The sequence below is a fragment of the Dipodomys merriami genome, unplaced genomic scaffold (assembly GCF_024711535.1).
Source record: "Dipodomys merriami isolate MVZ:Mamm:240054 unplaced genomic scaffold, mDipMer1.0.p SCAF_3, whole genome shotgun sequence".
NCBI lineage: Eukaryota > Metazoa > Chordata > Mammalia > Rodentia > Heteromyidae > Dipodomys > Dipodomys merriami.
This window is the reverse complement of record NW_027204492.1, coordinates 82,131,003-82,147,699: the sequence shown is the minus strand read 5'-3', so window position 1 is coordinate 82,147,699 and position 16,697 is coordinate 82,131,003. Positions and strand designations below refer to the sequence as shown.

At 45.2% G+C, this 16,697-nt stretch overlaps 1 protein-coding gene across 11 annotated transcripts in view; it reads right to left on the bottom strand.

Annotated features, from left to right (window-relative positions):
• Positions 1–15,981, bottom strand: part of Phf8 (PHD finger protein 8) — a 107,435-nt gene extending 91,454 nt beyond the window's left edge. Inside the window, exons 1-2 of one of the 11 annotated variants that reach the window (XM_070040410.1) lie at positions 15,919–15,981; positions 13,186–13,368 (exon numbers count right to left, since the gene is read on the bottom strand). In XM_070040410.1, coding sequence (XP_069896511.1) covers positions 13,186–13,283 — 98 coding nt within the window. In that variant the 5' untranslated portion in view covers positions 13,284–13,368; positions 15,919–15,981. The other 10 variants (XM_070040404.1, XM_070040413.1, XM_070040412.1 and 7 more) reach the window with 10 other exon arrangements.
• Between the last annotated feature and the right edge of the window lie 716 nt (positions 15,982–16,697).

Sequence of the window (16,697 nt, the reverse complement as noted above, 5' to 3'; positions counted from 1 at the left end):
GAAGAGCTCAGGGACAGCACCTAGGCCCAGAGTTCAAGCCCCATAACCGACAAAGAAAATGGCTATGGTTATATAGCTCAATTATTAGAACACCTGCACCTAGCAAGTATGAGACCCTGAGTAAAAACCACAATACTGCAAACAAAAATTCTTAAGGCAGGGCTGGGAAGGTGGCTCAGTGGTAGAATGCTTGCCTTGCATGCATGAGGCCCTGGGTTCAATTCCTCAGCACCACATAAGCAGAAAAAGCCGAAAGTGGCACTGTGGCTCAGGTGGTAGAGAGCTAGCCTTGAGTTGAAGAGCTGAGGGACGGCGCCCAGGCCCAGAGTTCAGGCCCCACGACCAAAAAAAAAAAAAACTTCTTAAAGCAAGGCACAATTTTTTTGTATGCCAGTCCTGGAGTTTGCACAGAGGCTAGGTGCTGTCCTTGAGCATTTGTGCTTAAGGCTAGTTTTAGGTCCACTTGTGGCTTTTCAGTGGTTAATAGGAGAAAAGTTTCAGGGACATTCATAAGCCTTATAACCCTCATATCTCAGCCTCCTGAGTAGCCAGGAGTACAGGTAAGAGCCATCAGCACCCACCATGACATATTTTCCTTTACCAGTCCTGGGGCTTGAACACAGGGCCAAAGTACACTGTCCCTAAGCTTCTTTGTGCTCAAGGTTAGTGCTCTACCACTTAAGCCTCAGTGCCACTTCTAGCTTTTTTTGAGTCATTTACTGGATTAAGAGTCTCATGGACTTTCCTGTCCAGGCGCTTTGAACCTCAATCCTAAGATCTCAGCCTCTTCAATAACTAGGATAACAGGCATGAGCCACCAATGCCTGGCTCATGACACATATCTGTAATGTCATAGATATATCATTACAGAGTCTACCAGTGTTAAAAGGACATGAACTGTTATACTAACATAAATTTGACAGCTTAAGTGAAACGGATCAGTTCTTCCAAACTTTATTACAACAAACCCAATGTAAAATAGCATTAGAATAATCCCATAACTATTAAATAAAATTCATGAATCTGAAATTCCTAAGGTTAATAAAGATGATTAGATATAACATTTTAAACATGGTGATTTGCACATAAATGAACTGAAACTCACTTTAAATTATAACCAATCTGCTGGGAGGTGGTGGCTCATGCCTGTAATCCTAGCTACTCAGGAAGCTAAGATCTGAAGATCATGGTTCAAAGCCAGCCCAGGCAGGAAAGTCTGTGAGACTCTTATCTCCAATTAACCACCAGAAAACCGGAAGTGGCATTGTGGCTCAAGTGGTAGAATGTTCACCTTGAGCTGACGAGCTTAGGGACAGCGCCCAGAGTTCAAGCCCCATTCTCAGTAAAACAGGCCTAACAGAGATGAAATCCTTTGTTAATAAGTAGAAAGAGTCAGAATCTGAACCTAGATCTCAGATCAGTGCCTGAATTCATGCCACAAACAGCTCCTTGGTGATGTATCACTCCCCCCCACACACACACCCATTTTATATTGGTGCCAGTACTGTGGCTTGAACTCAGGGCATTATGTCACAACCACCTCCTTGAGAATGTATCATACAACTTTTTTTAGTGGTATCAGTGCTTGAAATTAGGGCCTTGCATTCTCCTTAGGCACTCTTGTTAATGGCTGGCATACTACCACTTTAGCCCCACCTCAAGTATCATGCTTTCTTCATTAATTTATTTTTTTTTTGGGGTCCGGTCGTGGGGCCTGAACTCTGGGCCTGGGCGCTATCCCTCAGCTTTTCAGAGCTCTACCACTTGAGCCACAGTGCCACTCCAGCTTTTTTCTTTTTGCTTATGTGGTGCTGAGGAATCGAACCCAGGGCCTCATGCATGCAAGGCAAGCATTCTACCACTGAGCCACCTTCCCAGTCCCTTGTTTATTAATTTATGACCTAACATCATCACAGATTTTTCTACCTAGGTAGCATTGAATTGACATCTTCCAGGTCTCAGCTTCCTGAGACGCTAGATTAACAGGTGTGAGCAAGCTTTAATACTAATTTTTTTTAATTTTTTCCTTCAAATACAAATTTTATTTGTTTTTTGTTTTTTTTTTTTTGTCGGTCGTGGGGTCTGAACTCTGGGCCTGAATACTGTCCCTAAGCTCTTCAGCTCAAGGCTAGTGCTCTACCACTTGAGCTACAGCGTCACTTCCGGTTTTCTAGTGGTTTATTGGAGATTAGTTTCACGGACTTTCCTGCCTGGGCTGGCTTTGAACCGCGATCCTCAGATCTCAGCCTCCTGAGTAGTTAGGATTACAGGCATGAGCCACCAGGGCCCGGCTCAAATACTAATTTTAAAAACAGGAAAACTTTAACAGCATGAGATGTTTTGCCAAAACTCCCTAACAGCAAATAGTTGCAAAATAGTTTTCAACACCAGTGCACAGCAATGGTTCTCAAAGGTTAGAGTGCATCTAAATTATATATTTCTTGAAATATGGAAGTGGCATTGTGGCTCAAGTGGTAAGGTGCTAGCCTTGAACTGAAGAGCTGAGGGACAGTGCCCAGGCCCAGAGTTCAAGCCCCATGACCAACAAATAAATAAATAAATAAATAAATAAATAAATGTATATATAGATTGCTTAAACCTAGTTTCAACCCAAGAATATGCTTGGGCAGCCAGAAGCTGCCTCTGGGGCTTCCAGGACCTCACGAGTGGGGCAGCTTCAACTGAGAACACACCTGCACAGGACACATGCCAGCACAGGAGCCTACCAGAGAAGGTTCCAGAGCAACCAGGCCAACAGGCTTAAGTCTACACTATAGCAGCAGTACAGAGGTGCAACAGCAAAACTCAGTGTGAGTAAAAGGCTTAGGCACCTGGTCCAGCTCAAAAATTCAAGGCTGATGAGGAATACAGCTGAGCTTTAGGTCTCCTCCTTGCTCTCAGCAGGTGCAATGTCACACATAATGCAGCCTCTAGAAAATTCTGTAGTACATTTTGCTGAGGGAATTAGAGTGAAGAATCCCTCTCGGTGCTATTATGGAAATAGTTTTGACCATGCAGCTATCCTGAAAGGGTTTCTGGAACCACAACTTGAGAACTGTTTTTTCTAAAACAGTCAAGAGACTCAATTCCAAGTCACAGAGGTTGGCAAGTGGCTAACTAAAAGATTAAATAAGGGTTGGGAAGGTGGCTCAGTGGTAGAGTGCTTGCCTTACATGCATGAGGCCCTGGGTTCGATTCCTCAGCACCACACAAGCAGAAAGGCCAAAAGTTGTGCTGTGGCTCAAGTGGTAGAGCCCTAGCCTTGAGCTGAAGACCTGAGGCACAGTGCCCAGGCCCACCCAGAGTTCAGACCCCAGGACTGGCAAAAAAAAAAAAAAAAGATAAATAAGCTAAGCTGGGCACCAGTGGCTCACGCCTGTAAACCTAGCTACTCAGGAGGCTGAGATCTGAGGAGGTGGCACTGTGGCTCAAGTAGTAGAGTGTTAGCCTTGAGCTGAAGAGCTCAGAGACAGCACACAGGCCCAGAGTTCAAGCTCTATAACCAACAACAACAAAAAAAGGTTAAAAAAAAAATTCAAGGCTGAGCAAGCAGAAGATGCAAGCAAGTAACTACATTTGGACCTAGTAACTTACGAGATAAAATTAATTTAGTTGCTGTTGTTTCTGAACAAATACAGAGTTTGTTGTTTTGGGGCTTTTTGTGCCTGTACTGGTGAATGAAAGTCAGAGCCCTTGCATCTCTCGCTTGGCCTTTTCACTCAAGGCTGGAACTCTATCACTTCCCTGAACAAACATAGCTTTTGTCACAGGTATGCCATTTTAAAGATAGATATTAAGAGTTTTATCCCTAGCCGGGCACCAGTGGCTCATGTCTGAAATCCTAGCTATTCAGGAGGCTGAGATCTGAGAATCGCAGTTCAAAGCCAGTCCGGGCAGGAAAGTCCATGAGACTTTTCTCTTTTTTTTTGTCAGTCATGGGGCCTGAACTCTGGGCCTGAGCACTGTCCCTCAGCTCTTCTGCTCAAGGCTAGCGCCCTACTACTTGAGCCAAACTGCCACTTCCAGCTTTTTCTGCTTATGTGGTGCTAAGGAATCGAACCCAGGGCCTCGTGCATGCAAAGCAAGCACTGTACCACTGAGCCACTTTCCCAGCCCCATCCATGAGACTTTTATCTCCAATAAATCACTAGAAAACCAGAAGTGGTGCTGTGAGCACTTGCCTTGAGCTGAGGAGCACAGGGACAGTGCCCAAGCCCAGAGTTCAAGCCCCACGACCGACCAAAAAAAGAAAGAGTTTTATTCCTGAGGTAGCAAACATGTGATTCTCCAGAGAGAATAAAAAAGCACACACTGGTGGGAATATTTATACCCAGGCAGCTGTAAGAGTCAATATTTGGGGCTAGATGCATGACTCAGGTGGTAGAATGCCAGTCAATGAGTGTAAGCAAGTATCAAATACAGAGTTCCAGTCTCGGTCTCAGACACAAACACACACATAAAAAAAGTCAAATGGAGGGGCTAGGAAGGTGGCTCAGTGGTAGAGCGCTTGCCTTGCAAGCATGAGGCCCTGGATTCGATTCCTCAGCACCACATAAGCAAAAAGAAAAAAACCGGAAGTGGCGCTGTGGTTCAAGTGGTAGAGCGCTAGCCTTGAGCTGAAGAGCTGAGGGACAGTGTCCAGGCCCAGAGTTCAGGCTCCACAACCGGACCCCCCCCCCCCAAAAAAAAGTCAAATAGACCTTCACCACTGAGAAATCTAGATGGGAGTCTCCTATAGAAAACTGAGGAAAATGTATTATACAAGAGTATTGCAGGGGCTGGGAAGATGGCTCAGTGGTAGAACACTTGCCTTGCATGCCTGAGGCCCTGGGTTTGATTCCTCGGCACCACATAAGCAAAATGAAAAAAGCCGGAAGTGGCGCTGTGGCTCAAGTGGTAGAGCGCTAGCCTTGAGCTGAAGAGCTGAGGGACAGCGCCCAGGCCCAGAGTTCAGGCCCCACGACCGGACCCCCCCCCCCCAAAAAAAAAAAAAAACAAGCAGGGCTTCTTAACATAAATTCTATGAAAAAAGACATTGTTTTCTAATCCAATACAGACAATAGATTTGACTTTCTAAAGACCTTTTATATAATTAAAACCAGGACATTTGCTAGACATCAGTGGCTTGACTATAATCCTAGCTATTGAGGAGGCTAAGATCTCAGGATTGAGGTTCAAAGCCAGCCTGAGCAGGAAAGTCCATGAGACTCATATCTCTGATTAACCACCAGAAAACTGGAAGTGGAGAGGTGGCTCCAATTGGTGGTCTTGAGTGAAAAATTTCAGGAACAGTAGCACCCAAGCCCTGAGTTCAAGCCCCATGACCAACAAAAAAGAAACAGAGAGAGAGAGAGAGAGAGAGAGAGAGAGAGAGAGAGAGAGAGAGAGAGAGAGAGAGAGAGAGAGAGAGAGAGAGAGAGAGAGAGAGAGAGAGAGAGTGAGAGGTACATTTTGGGGGCTGGGAAGGTGGCTCAGTGGAAGAGTGCTTGCCTTGCATGCAGTAGGCCCTGGGTTCAATTCCTCAGCACCACATAAGCAGAAAAAGCTGGAAGTGGTGCTGTGGCTTAAGTGGTAGTTCAAGGTACTAGCCTTGAGCTGCAGAGCTGAGGGACAGTGCCCAGGCCCAGAGTTCAGGCCCTACAACCAACAACAACAAAAAAGTACATTTTTGGGGTGGGGGTGTGACTCAAGTGTGTGGAGGGCTTGCCTCAAGCAGAAAAGCCAAGTGATAGTACAAGGCCCTGAGTTCATGCCCCAATACCAATACACACAAAAAAGTACGTTTCTGACATTTGGAGAAAAGGGTATCTTAACACAGATTACATGTGTGAAAATATTACAATTTGTTAAGTATGACTTTATGAGATGTTAATTTTAATAACATTTGTAACACTTTAAAAATTGCCAGTTGATAACTCTTTAATAATGACTGGCATACAGTTATATTAGGTCATTTATCCTCCAGTATCAGAAATTATCACACTCCACAGAAAGGTAAGAAATCAAGATCAGTGGTTCTCAAGTGTAAGGCCAACTCTCATACTGAATCAGAAACACCAATGTTTAATTCTACCTATCCTGTCTTAAAACTGGTCTTTGGGGGGGGGGGAATGGGAGGGCTGGGATGGTAAGGAGAAACAGAGGAGGAGGCAACAATGCTTGATAAGAAATGTACTCATTATCTTGCTCATGAAATTGTAACCCCTCTACAGTATTTTCACAATTAAAAAACTTATTAATTAAAAAAACTGGTCTTCCAAGTGATTCTGATGCACACTAAAGGCTGAGGAAAACCTTTACAAATCAAAGTATTTATGTTTTTTGTAAAACCTGGCCTCTCTCAGGAGGAAGAAAACTATATAACATGTTTTTCTATTCTTTTGGGGTTTTTCTGGTCGGTCATGGGGCCTGAACTCTGGGCTTGGGCGCTGTCCCTCAGCTCTTCAGCTCAAGGCAAGCGCTCTACTGCTTGAGCCACAGCGCCAGTTCTGGATTTCTAAGTGGTTTATTGGAGATAAGAGTTTCACGGACTTTTCTGCCCGGGCTGGCTTTGAACCGTGATCCTCAGATCTCAGCCTCCTCAGTACAGTAGCTAGGATTACAGGCGTGAGCCACTGGCACCCAGCTGTTTTTCTATTCTTGATATCCAAGGCTCTGGAAATGGATAATTCAAAGTTTAAACCAAGCTGGGCACTGTTGGTTCACACCTATAACCCTAGCTACTCAAAAAACTGAGATCTGAGGATCAAGGTTCAAAACTAGTCCAGGAGACTCATCTCCAATTAATCACCAAAAAGCTAGAATTGAACTGTAGCTCAAGAGGTAGAGTGAAAAAAATAAGAGACAGCAGCCAGGCTGTGTTTAAACCCCAGGACACACACACACACACACACACACACACACACACACACACACACACACACACACACACACACACACACACACACACACACACACACACACACACACACACACACACACACACACACACACACACACACACACACACACACACACACACACACACACACACACACACACACACACACACACACACACTTCAAATCCACATTCAGAAAGTCAACCTCCAGAAGTACCAGATTCTCATCATGATCTCCCTTATTACAACACACACACACACACACACACACACACACACACTTCAAATCCACATTCAGAAAGTCACTTAACCTCCAGAAGTACCAGATTCTCATCATGATCTCCCTTATTACAACCTCTCCAGGTAGCATTAAACAACATAATCCCTAATGGAACAAGAATTGTACTAGAAATGTGAATGGATGTAAAGCTTGTGTTAACTATGGAAAAGTCTATAATCAACATTTAGTAATTTTCAATTGTTCTTGAAAAATAAACTTAAATGGAATTGTGTCAGCTTTGGGAGAGAGAAATGTACTGAGTAAGCAAGAGCAGCCACCCACCAAGGATCTGATTCTCAGCTAGCTTCCTTGTTCTCTGAAAGCCCATAGAAAAATTAGAAGAAAAAAATTTTAAATAGTTTCTTTCATTTAAAAAAATTAAGGCAGTTTACTTGTTTCAGGGTATACATTGAAACACAGGACACTGCATGGATAATGTAATTAAAGAAGGCCCTTGTCCATAAATACACTTTCCTATTTGTAAGTCTGAAATTCTTAAAGGCCTCAGTGGTATTCCTTATGTCAAGTGCCTACTGTGCAAAGATGCTCACCACATGTTTTTCTTTTTATTTTAAACAAAACTCATATCAAGACGAAAATCTTCATAGAATCCTCAAAGTTTTGTCACAAAAGCATTTTATTTATAAAATAAAAAGGGCCGGGCACCGATGGCTCATGCCTGTAATCCTAGCTATTCAGCAGGCTGAGATCTGAGGATCGAGGTTCAAAGCCAGCCCGGGCAGGAAAGTCCATGAAACTCTTATCTCCAATAAACCACTAGAAAACCGGAACTGGCGCTGTGGCTCAAGCAGTAGAGCACTTGCCTTGAGCTGAAGAGCACAGAGACAGTGCCCAAGCCCAGAGTTCAAGCCCCACGACCGACCAAAAAATAAATAAATAAAATAAAATGGTACAAATAATGTAGGTATATACTAGCCATGACGGAAATGATCAAGTAACTAGTGACAAATATCCACAACCAGGACATCAAAATTTTGTGACATGGAAAATACCCACTTATTATGTTAGGCAGGAATAAAAAATGTTATAAAATGTTATTCATAATACAATCTCTATTAAAATACATTTTTTATCTTGTGCAAACACTGGGGCTTGAACTCAGGGTCTGGGCACTGTCCCTAACTTTTTCACTCAGGGCTGGTGCTCTACTGCTTGGGCCACAATAATTCCACTTCCAACTTTTTGCTAGTTAAATGGAGATAAGCTTCATGGATTTGTCTGCTAGGGCTAGTTTCAACTGGAATCCTCAGATCTCATCCTCCTGAGCAGCTAGGTTTAAATATATGGGCCATCTGTGCCTGGCTTATATTTATGTTTTTAAGTCAAGATCAGAGATAATGCAACAAAAATTTTGATTGTGCCAAATAGTAGATAGGTGACTTTCATTTATTTCTACATTGCTTTTCTGCATTTTCCACAAAAAAATTGTCTCATAAAAACATACAAAACATTTTATAAGATCTAATTTAAAAGTCTAATTTGGGGGCTAGGAATGTGGCTCAGTGGTAGCGTGTTTGCCTAGTGTGCATGAAGCCCTGGGTTCCATTCCTCAATACCACATCAACAGAAAAAGCCAGAAGTGGTGCTGTGGCTCAAGTAGTAGAGCACTAGCCTTGAGCAAAAGAAGCACAGGGACAGTGCTCAGGCCCTGAGTTCAAGCCCCAGGACTGTCAAAAAAAGTCTAATTTGGGGCTAGATTATATATTTGTATAAATAATTTACACTAAGTTCCTATCATGAAGTCTGACACAGAGTTATGTATTCAGAAAGTATTCTTATTCTCCATTCCCTATATCGTGGGCAGAAGCCTATTTTCCAGGTATGAGCTTACATACTTTCTGCAGAATCCAAATTAAATGCCACAAGCAATAGTTTCCATGAAGATTCATTCATTCATTCACTCAAAAATATACTCAGGGCTGGGAAGGTGGCTCAGTGGTAGAGCACTTGCCTTTGCATGCATGAGGCCCTGGGTTCGATTCCTCAGTACCACATAAGCAGAAAAAAAGCCAGAAGTGGCGCTGTGGCTCAAGTGGTAGAGTGCTAGCCTTGAGCTGAAGAGCTGAGGGACAGCGCCCAGGCCCAGAGTTCAGACCCACGACCGGACCCAAAAAATATATATATATACACATATACACATACACATACACATACACACACACACACACACACACACACTCAGCATCTATTAGTATGTTTGGCATTGAACCAGGGTATAGGGGAAACAAAAAGGAAAAGATGACATCATGACCCACCCTCAGGGAGCACTGTCGAAATGAATGACAAAGACATGATATGAATTTTTTGTGTGTGCTGGTACTGGGGCTTTGAACTCAGGTACTGGGCACTGTCCCTTAGCTTTTTCCCTAAGGCTGGCACTCTATTAGTACTTGAGCCACAGCTCCACTTTGGCTTTTTAGTGGTTAATTGGAGATGGAAAGTCTCATGGACTTTCCAGATCTCAGCCTGAAGTAGTTGGGATTATAGGCAAGAGTCACCAGTGTCCCACTGAAATAATTGTTTTTATGATTATTATAAAGGTGATGTACAGGGGTTAGGAATGTGGCTTAGTGGTAGAGTGTTTGCCTAGCATTCATGAAGCCTTCGATTCCTCAGTATCACATAAACAGAAAAAAAAACAGAAGTGGTGCTGTGGCTCAAGTGTTAAAGTGCTAGCTAGCCTTGAGCACAGAAAGGCTCAGGGACAGTGCCCAGGCCCTGAGTTTAAGCCCCAGGACTGGCAAAAAAAAAAGGTGAAATACAGATGTGTTACAGTTACATAAGTCAGGTAATAAGTGAAATAATTATTTTTAATAAGGATGCACATAAATTGCAATGGGAACCCAGAGGAAGGAGGTGTTTTACATAAGAAATATTCTGTGAAATGTAAAGGGAGTATATCACTGGGAATAGCATGGGCAAAGACAAAGAGACAAAAAGTTGCGTAACATTTTCACAAAACTAGTTTTGCTGGGACATAAAGAACAAGGAAGCTGGACACCAGTGGCTCGCTCCTGTAATCCTAGCTACTCAGAAGGCTGAGATCTGAGGATTGTGATTCAAAGCCAGCTGAGCAGGAAAGTCTATGAGACTCTTATTTCCAATTAACCAGCAAAAGCTGCAAAGGGCTCAAATGGTAGAATACTAGCCTTGAATACAAAAGCTCAGGGACAGCGCCCAGGCCCTGACTTCAAGACCCAGGCCATTAATTAAAAAAAAGCCCCAGGCAGATTAAGTCCAGAGGCTTTTTAATTAATCACAAAAAAATGCTGGAGATGGAGCTGTGGCTCAAGTGGTAGAGTGCTAGCCTTGAGGGAAAGCAGCTCAGGAAGAGTACCCAGGCCCTGAGTTCAAGCTCCTTTAGCAACACACACACACAAAAGTGAGGGGTAGGTAGAACACTAATAGCCAATGAGTGAAAACATTAGATACCCAGTTTGAGTCCCAGTCTCTGATTTTAAAAATGAAAGGAAAAGATGAAAAAAGAAAAGAGAACCAACACTCGGGTTGGAGGCATGTCTCAGGTGGTAGCTCACTAGCCTATGAGTGAAAGCATCAGCTACAGAGCTCAAGTGAAAACAAGCAGCAAGTATATCACAAAGCCCTGAATTTCGGGGCTAGGAAGGTGGCTCAGTGGTAGAGCGCTTGCCTTGCATGCATGAGGCCCTGGGTTCGATTCCTCAGCACCACATAAGCAAAAACAAAAAAGCCAGAAGTGGCGCTGTGGCTCAAGTGGTAGAGCGCTAGCCTTGAGCTTAAGAGGTGAGGGACAGCGCCCAGGCCCAGAGTTCAGGCCCCATGACCGGACACCACCCCTCAAAAAAAAGGTCTGAATTTCAGTTTGTAAGGGAACCACTGAAAGAATTGTTTTGTGTGCTGGTACTGAGGCTTGAACTCAAGGCCTTGTGCTTTTGGTTGCCTTTTTCACTCAAGGCTGATGGTCTACCACTTGGGCCAAGCCTCCAGTTCTTTTTTGGCTTTTTTGGTAGTTACTTTCAGATTTGTGCCTGACCAGGCTGGCTTCAAACCCTAGCTTTCAAACTCATGAATAGCCAGGACTATAGGCATAGACCTACAAGAATGCTTGGCCACTGAAAAATTTTAAGCTGAGGCATGACTTGATCAGCATTAGGAATCCCCAAAACATCTTAATCCTCAGGGCAAAGGAAAAGACCTCCCCTCTAGGTTGGGCTGTCTCTTAAATAACATGAGGCACCAAATAAAAGTCTGTATCTGGCATACAGTAAATACTCAATAAAAATCAGTTAAATACACATTTGGATGTGCTATACGGGGGAAGTTCTCTCTCAGGGCCAAGTATTTTTTTGTGTAGGTATCATATGTTTTCATTCTTGCTCAGTTTTTCCCACTCATGGCTAATACTCTACCACTTGAGCCATGCCTACAGTCCAGCTTTTTTTGGTTGGTTATGGGGCCTGAACTCTGGGCCTGGATGCTCTCCCTTAGCTCTTCAGCTCAAGGTGAGTAGTCTACCACTTGAGCCACAGCAACACTTTCGGCTTTTTCTGCTTATGTGGTGCTGAGGAATCAAACCCAGGGCCTAATGCATGCAAGGCAAGCACCCTACCTCTGAGCCACCCTCTTAGCCCCTCCAGTCCAGCTTTTTTATGGTTAACTGGAGATAGCATCTCTTGGACTTTTCTGCATGGGCCTCCTGAGTAGCTAGGATTACAGGCATGAGCCACCAGTGCTCAGCAAATATTGTTGTTACTGTTTTTTGTGCTGGTACCAAGGCTTGAACTCAGGACCTCTCACTCTTGTTCACTACTGAAAGTGTACCATTTGAGCTATACCTTCAGTCCTTTGTTTTCTGGGACAGGTCTATGTAACCCAGGCTGGCTTTTGAAGTCTTCTACCTCAAGTATCCTGAGGATTTTGGCAGCACTAGCACCTTTAGCTTGATTTTTCCCAGAACAGGAAGAGTTCCTCTGGAAGACTAGTGACAACCAAAAATTTTAAAATCTAGCTGGAAGAGGATACCATACATTGGTTGGGTTTTTTTTGTTGTTTTTTTTTTGGGTCCAGTCGTGGGGCCTGAACTCTGCGCATGGGCGCTGTCCCTCGGCTCTTCAGCTCAAGGCTAACGCTTACCACTTGAGCCACAGCGCCACTTCCGGCTTTTTTCTTTTTGCTTATGTGGTGCTGAGGAATCGAACCCAGGGCCTCATGCATGCAAGGCAAGCGCTCTACCACTGAGCCACCTTCCCAGCCCACCATACATTGTTCTATCATATTCTAGGGTACAAATCCCCATCATGATTATCTCTCTAGAGCTGAGATCTAAGCCCCAATAATAGGATAAAATTAAGTTTTATTCCACATAGTAAACTCCTTATAATACCTGGGTGACAGGTGCTTGTGTGCACAGTTGGTTAAACTAGAGAAAAATCATTAGTGGTTTTACTCCTGATGTTTTACCCAATATCGCTTCTACTTAATTCAGTTTAGTTGGATGGTTCTACAGATAGTGTAGAAATAACATGCTATTCTATCTCTGCCTTCACCTGAAGATAATGAGGCTCACAAAGGCAAAGCAACTTGCCCAAGGCCATTCTGATAGCAAGGAGCAAAGAAATCCACACTCATGGGACACATATCTAAAATATGTAGTACTACTGCCTTCCTTAGAATCAGAGTTTGAGGCAACCCAACTGCCAGAAAACAAAAGTTTTCTGTCTACATCTCTCTGAAATCAGATATACACATATATATGCATATATTTACATGCATATGAATATATGCATATATACATAATGTTTTTTCAAAAGAAAATACAAGAAAAAATATGTAAGGGGAAATTGAGAAAGAAGAAACCAGAGAAGCCAATGTCAGCTAAGCACTGGTCTGTAAAGGCGCAAGGGAATAACTGGTCTGGTAGGTAAGTTGGAATTAAATTGGGGAGGAGGATGGTTTCTGAGCAGGAAGCTAAAACAGAGATGAGTAAAGGAGCAAGGGCACCCTGTTCCCAGCCTGGACCTCTTACCTGCCATGAAACCAGTCCTGGCATGTGTCACACTCTATCATGAAGCGGGTCACATCATAAGGCAGCCGACAGATGCAATACACAGGCACTGAGGCCATCTTCAGCGGGTCCAGGAGCTTCCTGCGGTAAGCCAGGTTTACGGTGTTAAGTGCAGCTAGAGGCAGCAGCGTTGTCCCTCTAAGGCTGGACACAAACAACACTTTTCACAGAGTGAATAAGAATAAGGTACATGTTCCCATCCCCTCCAGTGCCCTAACCAAACCACAGTGCTGAAGTAAGGCGTTCCCTCCGCGGAGAAGCAACACAGCTGAGGCTATATGGTGGGCAACCCCAGAAAGGTGTACCCAAACCTTAAGAATTACTTGCACATTAAAAACAAAAAACGCAAAGGTTGGACTTCGTCTCTGAAGTGCCCTCGCCCGTACCCCCTCGGGGCTGAGAAGGCGTCGGTGACAACTTTCCCGGCTTCACAGAAATATTAGACACCTTTCAGGAAGCAGCTTTAATTCCTCCGTGAACCTTCTCTAACGCTGTTCTCTTGCCTCCCAGGGCTCCCGGCTCTGTTTATTATGACGCCAAAGCAAAGCCTAAAAAAATGAGGCGCGAGCGCACGCGTGAGGGGGGGGGGGGGGAGGGTTGTCTTAGAAACAACCACCATCACCCTGCGCGCCAAAAAAAAAAAAAAAAAAAAAGCCGGAGCCATCAAACACCCAAAGGTTGCTTAGGTTCCGTGAAAATTACCTCAAAGCCTTAAGGAGAGAGTCAGACAAGACCGAGGTGCCCAACTCAAATCACAGTTGAGGGTTCGCGTCGGGAGAGTTTAAATGGTCCTCTCCCGTCACTCCCGAAATCACTCCTTCCCCAGCCAGTCAGGAGTGTCGTCCAGCCTCCCCCCCCCACCCCCCCCATAGACATTCGAAAAGAACCCCCGATTTTTCCCATTATTCGAAAGCTGACAGGGTTCTCCTGGTACCCCTTACACGTAAAAAAGGGGGGTGTTCCTCAAGCTCCCCCACCTCCGCCCTACCTGCCGAGAATTTCCTCACACTCCAAAAACTAAAAAACAAAAAACAAAAAAACAACCGCTCAGAAATGGCAGGCAGTTTCTCCCAAACTGACCAGGGTGCCCCCCCACTCCCCAAGACTGGCAGCGATGTAATATTCGACCGCCCCCCTAAACTGACAAGACTATTCTCCTTTACAGCCCTTAAAAAAAAACTTAACGAAAATCTCGTTACGCCTCCCCAACTGACAGAAACCTCGGCGCGCCCCAAACCTGCCCAGAAATGTCCTCGGTCTCGACCCTTATAAAGTCCTCTTCATTACCCAAAGGCTGTAAAGGTCTCTTAACGCTTGAGGAGCTCAGCTCCAGACACTCGCCAACAGCGAGGCTCGCTCCGGGGCAGCGCGTCGCCTCCCAGCGCGTCGCTCCGCGGAGGCTCTGCTTGCCCGGCAGTTCCGGCCCCAGCGGCGGCGCGCGCCGAATTCTGGGAATGTCACTAAAAAGCTGCGAACCTCGCTCGCCCTTCCTCAGAGACACCCGCGGGGTCGCGCAGCGTTCGCCGCCCCACGGGGCTTCTGGGCAGCTTTCTCCACAGTACTTCCCACAGTCTGCCCGTTTGGGCCTACTAGAACAACCGCAGCCCAGGCCTAGTCCAGTGTCTGCCCCAGAGAACGAGCAAACGTCGTCGTTGGTTGAGCTAGCAAAATAGCCACGAGCAAACCAAGGAGGAACGAGTTAATCAGCCACCGGATTACAAAAATTAAAAAAAAAAAAAAAAAGACGTCCCAAAAAGTCGCCTAGAGAAGCCTGCTGGCGGCGGTAGGCAATTCCGAGTAGTCAATAAAGTTTATTCAAAATAATGAGGAAGTTCAGGCGGAGAGGGGAGGAGAAAATAAGGGATAAACAGGTACCATATTGAGAGTGGCAGCACTACCTCAGAGAGACGAGCTAACCGCCATCTTATGAGGACCGGGCAGACGAGGTGAGCGTGGTGGAGGCGGGTAACAAATGCCAGCTGCTGGCTCCCGCGTGACGCCAGCAATGGGCGGAGCTATGCCTTGGGGGGGAAGGGGTGGGACCTAGCAATCTTTGGACCCGCTCTTCTCTTCAAGGCATCCAATTACCGACGGAGATTTTTAGCGGAGGGGCGGGGACGCCGCCATCTTAGGCGAGGCAGAGGCTGGGCTCCATTTTGAGTGGGTCCAGAAACTTCCCAGCCTTTTTTCCCTTCCCTTCTTCCTTCACTTCGTTCAGCCCCTCCCCCCCCTCCGGGCAAACAAGGAGTTAAACAACGCTACTCTCCTACACAGACACACACGTGCGCACACACAATACACGCCGCACACAACACCCCCCTTGCACTCCCCTTGCTCCCCTCCTAAGCCTCCACCTCCTGTGAGATGTGACTCCAAACTGCAAAATTAAAGGGTGGCCACTAGGGCGGGCTTCAGCCTGATAAAGGCAGAATACTCACTGAGGCTAGCTCGCTAGTCTTTACTATGCTCTTTCCACAACGAAGCTCTTTTCGAAGGTCTCTGAGTCCTTTCTCCTTCATGGAGTGAGAGAAACTGATTATCCCCAATGGAGGACACAGGTTTTAAAAAGCTGCTGACTTGAGTTTGGAGCAGCGAAGTTGAACCTTGCACCCCATACTACACCTCCCACCTCCGGCGGCAGACACTGGTCCCTCCTATAAAACAGCTCACCTCTCACAAACACCCTTCGCTTACCCTGTACGTTTCAATTCAGTCCTGTGCAAACGCGGATTCACGGATTTTCACGTACTGCATTCCAAGATTCTTATCTGACTACAGGGTCAGCGCTACACGTGTTTGAAGATGGCGCTGGTTTCCTCGAACATTCTAGAACTTTCTCTAGTCTTTACTTATAGGTGATCACTTTCTTAAAGGGTCCAACCATTTTAGAAAATGCAAGAAGTAGCAACATGGCTCAAGTGGTAGAACAGCCTTGAGTGTAAGAAAAAAACAAGTGTGAGTTCAAAGGCCCGAGTTCAAGCCCCAGTATAAGCACACACACAGGGACTTGTAAAGGAAGTTTTGCTGGGGCCCCAGAAGAACGTCCAAAATGCTCTTTATTTCCTATTAGTCAACAAAAAGCTAGAAGAGGAACTGTGGCTCAAGTGGTAGATTGCCAGCCTTGACTGAAAAGGCTAAAGGAGCTGGGCCCCAGTGCCTCAGGCCTGTAATACCAGCTACTCAAGAGACTGTGATCTGAGGCTTCACTGTTTGAAGCCAGCCCATGAAATTCTTATCGCCTAAATACCAAAAAAAAAAAAGCCTAAAATGGAGCTATGACTCAAGTGGTAAAGCACTAATCTTGAGCAAAAAAGTTCAAGTGCAGCAGCCAAGGCCTGAATGCAAATCCATCACTAGCACAAAAGAGACAAGACAGGGAAGAGTTAAGAGAGACAGGGGATGGGCTGGGAAGGTGGTTCAGTGGTAGAGCATTTGCCTTGTATGCGTGAGGTCCTGGGTTCGATTCCTCAGCA